This window comes from Phlebotomus papatasi, chromosome 1 (assembly GCF_024763615.1).
Source record: "Phlebotomus papatasi isolate M1 chromosome 1, Ppap_2.1, whole genome shotgun sequence".
Lineage (NCBI taxonomy): Eukaryota > Metazoa > Arthropoda > Insecta > Diptera > Psychodidae > Phlebotomus > Phlebotomus papatasi.
In genome coordinates, this window is record NC_077222.1 from 54589026 (window position 1) to 54602887 (window position 13862).

General features: G+C 33.4%; 1 protein-coding gene across 2 annotated transcripts in view; it reads left to right on the plus strand.

The window, feature by feature from the left end:
* LOC129807024 (unconventional myosin-XVIIIa-like) overlaps nt 1–13862 on the plus strand; it is a 134938-nt gene that overhangs the window by 13021 nt on the left and 108055 nt on the right. For both annotated transcript variants that reach the window (XM_055855982.1, XM_055855973.1), the window contains exons 3-4: nt 6979–7695; nt 13526–13663. In XM_055855982.1, coding sequence (XP_055711957.1) covers nt 6979–7695; nt 13526–13663 — 855 coding nt within the window. The remainder of the gene's footprint in view (nt 1–6978; nt 7696–13525; nt 13664–13862) is intronic.

Sequence of the window (13862 nt, forward strand, 5' to 3'; positions counted from 1 at the left end):
GGAGGAGGTGATGGGTAAAAACGAAATATGTATAGTGTAAATTTGTAAACTATGTAAATTCCAAAGGGGGGTACAGGATATGTTGTAAATTAGCATTTATTTATTCGGCATTGCTGTTGAAAGAGTGTCGGGATTGCCTTTAAAGTTTCATCGTTCGTTGCTTTTTTTTCCTTGCTTTTCAAATATTTTAACAGATGTTTGAGAATTTTTCTTCACATCTTCCGTAATCTCCTCCAAAGTCATTGAGATGAGATGCTTATCGGGAAATTTTCTCAACATCATCGTGCAAAACTGTAGACAAAAAACTTCTTCAATATTCTTAAGATTTCAATATTGTGTCTTACACTTCATATAATATTTTAAATGAAAAAAAAAAGAAAAATATAATTTGAAAAGGGCTAGCGAAGTATCCTATACCTCAAAAGTACTTTCGCATCATTTACCGTTTAGGAATTCACAACCGATTTAAACCATTTCATAAATTCCTTAAAAGATCACCCAAAATAGCTTTGGAGTAATACTATTGATTTTCTGATAATTATTACTTATCGGTTATGAATCGGTTCATTACCGGTTCAGTACCAATTGGAATTGGTTTAGTTTTATTGAAAATTCCAAGACGTTCCCAACGAGCCGAAACATGATATCATTCGAATGAAAAATATGCTGTCTAGAGCCTTTTTTTAACTTTTGACCTTGAAAACCCGTTATTAGGAATGATTCAAGGGTATTTTTTTATAATGTTCCTAGGGTCGACTTTGGAGGAGGGGGGTCCTCCGAAAATCCGAAGTTCGTATCTCTTACCGTTTCGCCTCCAGATGGGTAACAATTTTACGGACAGAAAAAAAGAATATTCAAAAAAGATTGGTCATTACGGGTACTTAACCGATTGATTACCGATTGCGACCGATGCAATTGGGTTGGAAATTTTAAGACCTTTCCAAAAAATCCAAATTTACTCAAATCGGTTGAAAAATACGCCCTCCAAAGTGGTTTGACCTTTGACCTTCAAAATCCAAGATGGAGATTTTTTTAGGTCATAGGTGTGTTTGGACGAAATGTTCGCCTGGACCACCTCCAAAACATATCCAAAAATAAAAGAAATCGTAAGAGCCGTTTTCGAGAAAATCAAAAAAAAAAAAACATGATTTTGGATTATAAATATATTTGGATAAAAAATAAAGGTGAGGGAAAATAAAAGTCATAATAATGTTCCTTGGCTCGGCTTATGGGGAGTCGTCCGAAGATCCGAAGTTGATATCTCTTACCATTTCGCCTCTAGATGGGTCAGAATTTTACGTACAGAAAAAAAGAATATTCAAAAAAGATTGGTCATTACGGGTACTTAACCGATTGATTACCGATTGCGACCGATGCAATTGGGTTGGAAATTTCAAGACCTTTCCAAGAAATCCAAATTTAATCAAATCGGTTGAAAAATAAGCTCCCTAAAGTATATTGTATTGTATTTTATTGCCAACATGTGTCTTTACATTAGCAAAGTGATTTGACCTTTGACCTTCAAAATCCACGATGGCGATTTTTTTTTAGGTCATAGGTATGTTTGGAGGAAATGTTCGCCTGGACCACCTCCGAAACGGATCCTGGTCAAAATCTCAAAAGTCAAAATCCCGAAAGCCAAAATCCCGAATTCTTAAAAGTGTCATAGCTACTCCCACAATTGCACCCACGCTTGCTGGAGGCAGAGGGAAATCTTCTGATTCACGGTAAACGATGACGATCACGGTAAAGATCTTCTGTATCTTGGGAAATTATTCTAAACATTTTTTTCCATATAATTTCATCCCTTTCAGGATTTTGGCGTTCGGGATTTTGCCTGCCACCGGTTCCCCGAAAGTCCCAAGTCACTATCTCTTATCGTTTGGCCTCTAGAACCGGCAATACCCGGACGAACTGATGGACAAACAGTGTGACATGATTTCGCCACCATTCGGTGGGTGAAAAAATCATGGGATTATATATAGGGGAAAGTGGCCTGCCTTTGAATGCTCTCTCTTTCTCTCTCTTATTTCCCAAATCTAAAATTCCATTTTGTTAATCGAATAATAGAAAATTAATTAATAGTATTAACTATAGTTAATTAGATAATTCAGATTAGATCGGGGCGTATTGGTATCGGAAAAATTTTTTCATTAGATTAAATTTTTGAACATTATTTACTTATTCTTTTTATCTACATATGTTTACTCTTCTATAAATATACTAGATTTATTTATTACAAGTATAACTAAAATACCGATCACTAAACCACGCACATAATTCAAAAGAACTAAATATAAGAGCATAATATTAATTATTATTAATTGTACTTAATTTGCTCATTTGTTCGTCTATATTCATTCGCACGGAAGTCCCATAAACTGGTTAATAGATCTACCGAACTTATTAGACGAACTACTTTTACGGAGATGCTTCCTAAGTACTCTTTTGATTAATTTATTGTAGTTTTATGGACAGAGAAAATTGCTTCTAGTGAAGTTAAGCACAACAGTGAAAATTGAAAACATCAAAGTCACGATTTGAACTCTTTTTAAATAGTTGTAGCAGATGGTTCAGTAAAAATGAAAATTGATCGATACGTAAATAAGACAGGAAAACATAAATTTTAAATGTGCAAAATATTGTGAAGCATTCTTAGCAAAGGGAAAATTAAGAAATTATGAGCAATCCTTCTGGAATTTTCATGTATTCTTGATCATTTTTTTTAATTTTTTTTCTTACCAAAATGGAACAATTTACTGTTCAAAATGTTTTTCTGTCTTCAAAATTATTGGGTATAGCATTAGTTCTTATCATCTTGGCATAAGTTTATATCTTGGCACAACTTACTTACGATCAGCTTGAGCTATTTTCTGAAGTTTTTCTACACTTTATGGAAGATGTGCCGAATTTTGGTCAAACAGAACGTTCAGTATTTAATAGAATTACAAAAGTTTTTGGAATACTATCACAACAAACTGATTTAGATTTTATGTTCATAACAAAATTTCCGATAAATTCCCTTCATCGTAATTTAAACGATATTTTTATTAGTTTTCTCTGCACATTGCCTTATTAAATTTGAATATTTTATTTGAAATTCTCAACTAAGTAAATTCATACGTAATTTGCTGCACATTCCAAGAATACTTTTGAATCATAGTGTAGCCCAATTATGCGGTGTTGTATTGAGAAAATAAACATCTCATGTGATACAGAAAGAGGTGAAGACAGCAGAAAGATGTTTTTGATAAAATAATTCTCATATCAAGGTTGAGTGATCGTGTTTGAGAAAAATGTGCAAATGATTTTAACTTTTAAAATCAATAAACAACTTGGTGAGAAATACGATTATTACATTCTTTTTTTTCTCAATTCTTTTCCCGTGAAACTATTTTACCTTGTGACTGGCTTTAAAATATAATATAACAATTTTTTGGTGTTGAGACCATAAAGTATTATCTTTTTTTTCGGAATTTGAATTCTTCTAAAGTGTAAAATTTTGCAGAAAAAGTGTTTCTTGGGAATATTTCTCTGTCATTGTTTCTTTCTTCTTCTGTGGCGTGTGTGATGAATGAATTTAATGGGAATAAAAATATAGGTTGAAAAAAGATAGAGGTGAATGATTGGAGATTCACTTTTTCATTGAGTTACACTTTTTTTTATTTAACGCTCTAATTATCATGGTTTACAAAAAAAAATCAAGCAATGAAGGAACTACAACTGAGTTGAAAGATTGAAATGAGAGAAAAAATTAAAATTCACAGTGTGAACGAAAAAATTAACAATATGAATAGATTTTGTCCTAAGATGGAGAACTTTTTTTTCGTCTAAGCATGAAAAGACATTCAATATTAGTGACAAATGATTTGTAATATTTTATGTTGGTATATAGAAATGCGATATTTTTAAGACCCTCGGGTTTACCGCATCTTACAACGGCTTCTCCATTTTCTCCATAAGTAAAAGCCAGTGATAAGCCTAGATCAGCTTATAGAGGTGTGATTCCTTCATTGCAAATTCGGATTATGTCAAACTTGAACGATATTTATACATAAATAATGCAAATTTCGTTTAAATTGTATGTAACTTATTGTTATTAATGAGGAAAATTGGATGAGAAATACATAAAAGTGTCTGAAAATCTTTAAAGTAAATTGTCTCTGAAACTATGAGAGATAGAGGCCTCAAACTTTACATCCATTTAGAGCCTCCTTCGGGCTTGAGATGTGCTAAATTTCACTAGAAAATGAAAAAAATTGAATGAGAAATGCATAAATGTGTCTGAAAATCTTTAAAGTCGATTTTCTCGGAAACTATAAATAGATAGAGGCCTCAAACATTACGTCCGTTTAGAACCTCTGTTAGCGACCCGTGAGAATCCCCGAAGATATTCATAATCCACGAAAAACACGCGCCCCGCGAAAATACGCGAAAAAATTCGCGCCCCGCGGTAATCCTCCAAAACATTCGCGCCCCGCGAAAAGACGTTACAATAAGGCATCCTTGACTAATCTACTGCACCACTGTCATTTACGCGGCTAAATGAAAACTTTCTTATCCTGTTTTTCTCTCAAGATGTTTTTGGGTAAATTTATTTAGAAAAAATACGCGACCCACGAAAATCCGTGAAAAATTTCGCACCCCGCGAAAATCCTTGAAAAAATTCACGCCCCGCGAAAATCCGCGAAAAAATTCGCGACCCGGGAAAATCCGCGAAAAAATACGCAACCCGCGAAAATCCGCGAAAAAAATCGCGACCCGCGAAGATCGGCAAAAAAAATCGCGGATCGTGAATTGTATATGTTATCTTACAAATCTTCGAATATAGGCTCACTATGTAGAGAGAGAGAGAGAGAGAGAGAGAGAGAAAGGGAGAGTGAGAGAGTGCTATATATATGGAAAAAACTTGTCCGACGCCGCTTCTCCCGCTTTTTTCCCGCCTGACGCAATTAGCAAATTTTCTTAAAATTGAAATCTTTAAAGTGAAATATCTCGAGAACTGTTCGACGAATGTCTTCATTTTTTTTTTTAAATTGGTCTAAATTTTCTGGACTATAACATAAACATAAAAAGTTCAAAATCGCATAGGGGAAAGTGGTCTGCCTTTGAATGCGGCAGCCTTTGAATATTGTAATTTTTTTCATTTTTCTTTAAAGCATAATTCTTTTCTATTAACTATTAGATAGCTATTCATAATCCTCACAAGTCATCAAAAAATACAGACCCTAGCTCTTATTTTGTAGGTGCTAGAGCAAGAAAACGAAACTGAGCTCTAAACTGTAATTTTGATGTTCCACAATTCATGTGTTTTTTCATAAACAAAATAATTCTTCGAACAAATCTTCTATTGTGAGTCATAGAAGGTTATTCTTGGATGATATTTCTCCAAATACATTTTGATTTAGATGAGACAAATTTTGTGGGTGATAAGTTTGCAAATATTGCTCTGCGGCAGCCTTTGAATCTTAATGTTATGTGCCTTTGAATCCTCTCTTTCCATACATTGAAACATCTGACAGCTTCCTGTCCGGGAGCAGAATAGAACTCCTACTTTGGTCTGACGAATGTCATACAAATACAGTAGACTCTCTAAAATTCGGGCATATAGGACCGAAATGTCAGCCGAATTAGACAGAAATTCGGGCGACATGTGCATATAGATATTGAGTTTACACACTGATATATATCGTAAATTGCATGAAAATCCCTCAATAATGCAAAATCACATCAAAACTAAGACAAACCATTGCAAATTTGAGGATATTTGCTCATTTGATAATCATAATCAAACTTGAAAAATGACAACAAACATTTTTCAAATGTAACCGCTGCCCGAATTAAAAAGTAGCCCGATCTTAAAAGAGCCGAATTTGCGAGAGTCTACTGTACTTATAACATGCTATCTTGCTCTGGCTGGGATGTTTCAAACTGACAATTGTCAACTTGAATGGCGTTTTCTTATAAAATTTCAAGTGAAAAAAAGTGCTTCAGAAAAATGTTGTTGTATAATGAATTTTTACTACAGTGATGGTTTTAGTGAGTGCATTAGGGTTCATGCTAATCAATTATGGGCCGTTTAATGTTACAGCCCCAATATTCTCAGTGAAAAATTAAGATTCAAAGGCTGCCTCAACCACATTCAAAGGCAGATCATGCAGGCTGCCTTTGAATATATTGACATCACATTTTCAAGTTCCTCACCAGAAGAAACTGAACAGAAAAAACTTGCGAGTCCTGAATGGGGTAAGCATAGAAGCTTAATGAACAAGAGAATTTTTTGGTATAGTGCAAAGTAAAACTCATGTTGTAGTTTACTTTGAAAAAAATCTCAAATTTTGAACATCATTTTTCGTTCAAAGGCAGACCACTTTCCCCTACCTAGATTTCGAGATAAACCACAAAATGTGATTTTTAACCGGTTTAGCACCGGGTTTCAAAAAACTAATAGCACAGAAATCGTCGTACGCGCTCGTAGATATATTTAAAAAAAAATTATGAAGATATCTCTATCCAAACCAGAGATATTGCGTACTACGGACGGCCGGCCGGACGGCAGCCGGACCCGAAATTTGCCGGCTTATGATTTTCGGCATCAGGGATGTTCAAAACATATACCCTGTGAATTTCAGCTCGATCGGAACACTTTTAGAAAATCCAAAAATTACAATAGGTGTGATTAGAAGGAATCACACCTAATTCTTTATTCTTTTTCTTTCTATCCAGCCATACATGTATATAGAAATTTCTCATAATGAAATGGAAGATTTTGCAATATGGACTTTTGTGAGTGAGTGTCGCAATGTCTCTTAAGTGTTTGTCGATAAAAATAAGATAATTGCGTCACACGATGAACACATAAATTGAAGAGATTCAGTGGTATTAAAAATAAATATACAACATGACGAGGTTAAATTGTCCGCATTTGATATTAACAAAAGGTATTCTGTTTTTTTTTGTATCTGATTTTATTTTTAGTCGCGACTTTTGCCACCAGTTCCGCCAAAACCACCTAAGCGTGGCATCCTGAAGGGACCCCGAATTAATGTGGCATCAACTATTGAGGAGTCTTCCAACATTCCATCACCAGATTCATCGTCAATCCTTCTCAGGAATACATTGCAGAATGAGGTGATTGCCTATCACAATGTACCAATGAAGGGCTTCATGGCGGACCATTTGAAGTGTGATGTTGGTGAAAATCAACACAATGCTTCAATGATGAATACACTTCACATTATAACATCTCCATCACCCAGTGCAGAGAGTTTGACCGACACGACAACTAATTCATCATTTGCAACACCTCCATTCTCCCTTAGTCCCATTGGTGAATCACAGGGTTTGCACCGATGGTCCCGTGTGCAAGCATTTGAAGACATAAGTCTTCCACTTCCACCCATTAAATTGGTAAATCTTCCAGCACCGAGAGAATTGGTGATTAAGCGCCAGAAGACACCACGCAATGATTTTGGCTTTAGTTTACGAAAGGCCATCTGTCTTGATCGTTCTGCTTCCCTGTTTTCACCTGTATTCAGACCGGTCATCTTTGCGGAACCTGGTGCACAGGGAAATGCCACGGGACTTTTACCCGGAGATAGACTCATCAAAGTCAATGGTATTTCCGTTGAGGATTTGCCGCGGGAAACCATAATTGAGATGATCCGCAATAGTGGCGAAAGTGTCACTGTTCAGGTAAATTGTCACAATTTCTTAAATTATTTACTGAAGTATTTTTTGATGATATTTGAGCGTTTGAGGCAAGAAACTAGATCCGTAGAGAGACGTGGGGGGGCACCTGTGAATTGGAACAGCTTTATAATATGCTTTTTTCCCCTATTTTAGCCGTTGTATCACACTAGGGTTTTTTCAATTTGTAAATTCAAATTAATTTTTAGATGAATTTGTTCCTATGCGTTATTTTGCATTAAAAACATTTGAATTGATAGATTTTTGATTAGAAACATTAGAATTGATAGAACACCGAAACATGTTTAAATATGCTAAAATAGCATAAATGTGGTTGCTCAATTAAATTTGAATTCAGCAAATTAAAATGTTAAAATTGCTCATTAATTTCAATTTTATTGCAGTTAAACAAGTATTGAACCAAATTGTTCTTATTAAATTTATTCATTTATAATTAATTATTCATCTGGCTTTGGGGATTCTTTTGCACAACAGATAAGTGACTTATAAAACATTTTAAGTACTATCACCCATTTTCCGGAGTCATTCATAAAGAAAAATTCCGCGGCACTATTTAAAGTTTAGCAAACTTCTTGCAAAATGTGTCCTGTTTGTGAGAATTTTCAAGTAAATTCTAGAGATATTATAATGCTCAATTGGCTCAATTGAATAGAGTGATAGCACCGTAAAACAGAACTGGATCTTACCGTGATATTATTTAGCTTTACAAACTCATTCTGATTTCTGAAATTAAATAACATTAAAATAAGTATCAATTCCTCTTAAAAATAGGAGAAAACATCCATTTTTAAAAGTACCCCAATTCAAAGGTGCTCAGCCCACTTCCCCTTAGTTTGAGAGTTGCTAACTTGTGATAGCATTATTGATATTCTCAACCAAGTGCCTGGCAAGTTGACCTTTTTATATGGAGCTATTTGAAGCTAATTCTTTAATTGATCTCGGACTCAGCTCACAGTGCTCCGAGGAAAAAAATTATTTAAACAAAAATTTAGTATATTTACCCCTCCATACGGAAAGGTATCTTATAATAAGGAAAAAGCTTCTCACTTTTTTAAGTTAGTGCAAAAAAATTCCCATATAAATTTAAATCGAAGTATGAGAAAATGACTTCAAATTTCAGACAACTTGTCAAGGGGTTGTTCTCAACATTATCTTTTATAATTTCAAAGTATAAATACTGCCTTCCAAGTAATTAAAAAATCGGATATGTGCCGACGAACTAAATATAAACTTACATTTCTCAAAAATCAGCAACGACAATAGAAGTATAAAACACAACAATATTTCACTTTAACGCAACTTTCTATACTTATTTTCTTTTTACAGTAAGATAGTATTTGATATTCTGTGTAACCTCCGCCTATTACTAGCTTTTAAGTCACGCCCACATCGGAAGCTGGGGCCTAATTTAAGCTGATAATATTTGTTGATTTGAATGATGAATTGTGAAATGCTATAAAATCCACAGAGTAATCAATCCACTCCCATCATTTCACTTTACAAATTTTTTCTATGAAAAATAAGCCACGCCCTCTAAATGATTTATACTAAAAAAAAAGAGTAGGCAAAGCGTCCCAGCTTTGCAGAATGCTCGTATTCATGAGACAGAGCTCCATGTAAATTATCTTTTCATGACCATGTGACATATAAGAATAATACTTTCTGAACTGCCAGAATGTCAAAAAAAGATAGCAAGTGTTTTATCTTGCTTCTCTCTCGTGTTTTGCTCGAAAATTGACCAAAACACAGTTGGCACACAAATCGATTCAGGAAACAATTAATACGAATAGTTACATCTTACTCGTCGTATTACTCCACTATAGTGTACTCTTTCTTACACACGTGATTTTCCATTTGAAATTTTACATACTATACACCTCTTTTTCTGTCTTTTCTTACTCTTGGTATTAATCTTATATGTGACACCACGGTCATATTCTTTTCGAATTTTCTTTATTTGATGCTTTCACCATGTACTTTGAATTAACTTTATAAAACATATTGGCTGTGAAGTAATTCTAGAGGATCCTAAAATTTGACGCTGAAAAACCGATAATAAGGGTCGATAATAAAATGTTCACTTACACATTTTTTAAATTTACTCAAAAATAAAAAAAAGTATCTAGGATCTGTTTTCAAAAATAAAGCAGAAAATATAGTTTTGGTGGGGAAAGAAAGGGCGGAGATAAAAAAGAAAAACACTATCGTAAATAATATTGATTTATGAAGGGGGTCAACGAAGATTGAAAGACGATATCTCTTACCGTTTGACTTCTAACTTCTAATTCTAATTGAAAATTTCAAGATCATTTAAAAAAATTTGAACAAATCGGTTGAGAAATGAACGCTCCAGCCAGAGTTTAACTTTGACATTAGAAAATTCGATATCGATATTTTTCGGTTTATTGGTGGTGGGGGGTTACAAAAGACCGGAAGTCAATGTTTCTTACCTTTTGCGCTCAATACCGGGAACAAGAAGGTAAAAACGAATTATATTAACTGCTCCCTCTTTGAGCTCGAGCAATAAAATATTAATGGTGCTATTTTTTCTTGTAATACTTTCTCATATTTTTTGTTACTCACCATTTCTATTTACAAGCAGCCACAAAATAAATAGGCGTGATCTTCTTCGTTAGCACTTCTTAAAAGTTTTCTACTTGGCTAATTTTTGCTGTATAAAAGCTTGAAGGGGGCGTGGCTTATATTTACATCTTCACACGGCTCCTAGATCGAAATGATAAAGATGATTTGCTCAATATTGTGGATCTATTAATTATAAAGCAAAAGGTCAATTAGCATGAATTAAAGTTATTGTCACGCAGATATTTGCAGAGAATAAAATATGAATTCCATGTTGAAATTTGATTGAATATCTGCAGCAAAGTGAAGAAGCCCAGAAAACATTGATAATTGTAATTATAGTATTATAATTGTTGCTTAGTCAGGTTGATCGAGAAAAGAGAGTTTCTCTTACTAATATCAATACTCTAACTAAATCTTACTGCACCTAATCCAACAGAGGTTAACAATTATTATCTTTAGCTACATTTCCGAGCCTAGCTTATGTCTTTGAGATTATGAAAAGGTTTTTTCGTTTAATTCTCCTGAATTAATCAATCAAATAAAAAAGTTACTACGGGTAATTTTAAAATTTTAGAAAAGAAAATTTGTTCTTAGCTGCAAATGATTTCTCAATTCTCATTCAGCTAAAAATAAATACAGGATTATGTTGGAAACTTAAGCAGAATAAGATTTTAGTTTATTCTGGATTTTTCTTCTATTAATGAAAATGAATAATAAAATTTAAAAAAATTAAATTCATAAAAAGTATCAATAGGAGAATGTTTAAAGATTTCACTTTGAAAAGTTTTACCTCAGGATGTTAAAGAAGGTATTATAAAGGGATTAATGCGCGAAAGCCACCTGATTAATTCGCCAATAAAAATAAAGAAAATCTTTGTACATAAACCAGCTTACTTGCTTTGTAAAATGTGATAATAATTAAAATGATCGTTAAAAGTTAATTTTAAAATAAAATAATAAATTGTTCATGAATAAAACATGACATTTTATTAACTAATTGATATTTTTTATTATGTTCCTACAAAGGGAATTGTTCTTATCATCAATTTCAGTACCGTAGATGCGAGGGACTTTGCACTTCCGCTATTCATAAGCTTTTCTTTAATTTTGGCAATTAAGAATGGTCTTCCTTTATTCAATCTTAAATATCAATCCTAAATATCCTTCAAATCGATAAAAAGGATGCAAATGTACAAAACGACTGCATCGTTTATAAAAATCTTATTCTGACCATCTTAGGATCATAAAATGCATAAAACATACGGTTATCCAAAAAGAAATCCAATCCCTGTCGCCATTAGCACTAACTAGAAATAGTCTTATGAAAGTTTAATTTAAAATAGGGTAAGTAACCTTGAAAACTAGTTTATCATCTTTATTTTCTTTAAATCCCTTCCTAAAATATTGAAAAATTAATAATAATATGGACATTGCTTTGAGTAGTATTCCGGCCACTTTGAGTGAAATACCGGCCACCTTTTTTTGACCACCTTTTGTGAAGCAACGGATTGAAAATTTCAAAACGTCATACAGAACGAGTTTAATATTTAGTTTAATACGTTTATATGACCCACAAGCCCTGAGATCTTCCGTGTAATTTGTCCTGAAAGCCTGAAGAGTAGCATCTCAAATTTACGCGCAGATTCTCGTAGCAATTTGCCCTTCCTGAACTCTTCCAAGGCCTTTTCCACATCATCTTTTTCATAGAAGCGATGGTTTTTTTCTTTGGATATTGTAAAACTCAGGAATTGAAAAAAAAAAACACAAAATGAATAAGAAATTTAGGAAAACAAAAGATGTTGCCGGAATAGGCAACACTACTTCACCGGAGAGACGCTCACAAAGTATATACTTTTTTACACTAAATACGGGATCCAGCTGGGAAATTTCGCCCAAAATTTAAAGATTGATTCACTATTAACATAAACAGAAACAATTTTTAATGAAAACTAATCAATTTTCATAAAAAAAACACCGAAGTAAAACCTTTTGAACTTCACCACAAATCGGAAGACTGCTAGAAACATAATGGATCTGTCACATTTTTTGTAAGACTCTTTCCAGACTGAGTTTTTACAACGCAATTTAAATTCAAATTATACCTAAAATTTAACAGTCTTTGTGTTAGTACATCCTAAAATGAATAAATGCTTAAAAACAAAATAAATTCATTGACTATTCGAAGATAATATACATAATTTTAATTAATTTATTTCCATGGCCAAAATTACACTCAAAGTGGCCGAAATTAGAAGCTGGCCGAAATTTGGTACAGTTCCTCTAATTCTTTTAATTTGATTCCTTAGTTTAACGTGCAATTATAATATTATTTTTCGGTGATCTATCAAACTTGAAATTTAACCCTCTAACAGTGTTTTCTTTAATATGCGTAAAAAAAAGTTTTAAAACAGTGTTTTCTGGGATAATTATGATCCAATAAAGTCGAAAAAAACATCCATTCTTCATTATCTCTTGAAAAATGTGAAAAAGTGAAAAAATATATTTTTTTTAAAACTTTTTGCTTCTAAAATTCACTTTTTTCAATTTTTTTAAATAAAATATACAAAGTAGAATGACATATCTTTCGGTAAAAAATAAATTTATTTTAGTCAGATAACTTTAAATCGGTATTTTTATGGAAATTGGAAATGAGTTTTTTTCCACAAATATTTTTTGTTGCTTTTTCTCTGACCTGTCACACAAAACTGGGGATAGCAACTAAACGAAGAGTCAAAATCAGTTCAAGCTTTCAAAAGATGTTAGTAAGACTATTACCGAGGACACTATACCATTTTTAAATAAATAAAACCTTTATTGTCGCTGTAAATGTGATTTTTGTGAAGACCGTCTTGAGAATGTCTTACCTGATAGAGGGTTAAGGTTTTCATCATCATCATTATCATATTCAAACTCTTATCCCTATTGGGGTCGCGGGCCCATGACATCCAAATTAGCAGCTCGCGGTTGTCGATCCTCCGCCATTTAAGGAAGACATTTAGGTTCGATCTCAAGGCGCTCCAAAGCAAGATCCTGAATTTGATTTACCCACCTTGTCTTAGGCCTGCTCCAAGATCGAGGTCCATAATGGCTGGCATAGCTTTTCTGGGGAGTCGTTCTGTATTTAGGGTTTTCTATTTTGTAAAATATTCATAAAGCTGGACTCAAAACTTTGTTCTTGTCTGTTTTAGTCTTTTATAATTTAAAAATTATTTTTAATCTCACGCAATTGGAGGTGCAACCAGTTGGAGAACTGGTGGAGCTCTCTAGACGCTGCATGACAAATTCGGGCGATGAAACTGATCGTGTGGGGACCAGCGTATCCAACTGCAATACTCTACGACGAAGTGCAAGCAAGAGATTTAAATCTGAGGTGAGTTTTTTTTATATAGTTGCATACGATTGATCGTGTATGAGTGTTTCACATGGTGCGTGTCTCTGCTACTTAACTTTCTTCGGTTGCAATTGAAGAGAAAAGAAGAAGCAATATTGTTTCTCAACATTGAAAAGATCTCAATTTTGTTGAGGCTATCAAGTGATTTTTTTTCCTTTGATTGACAAGGAGACAGAGA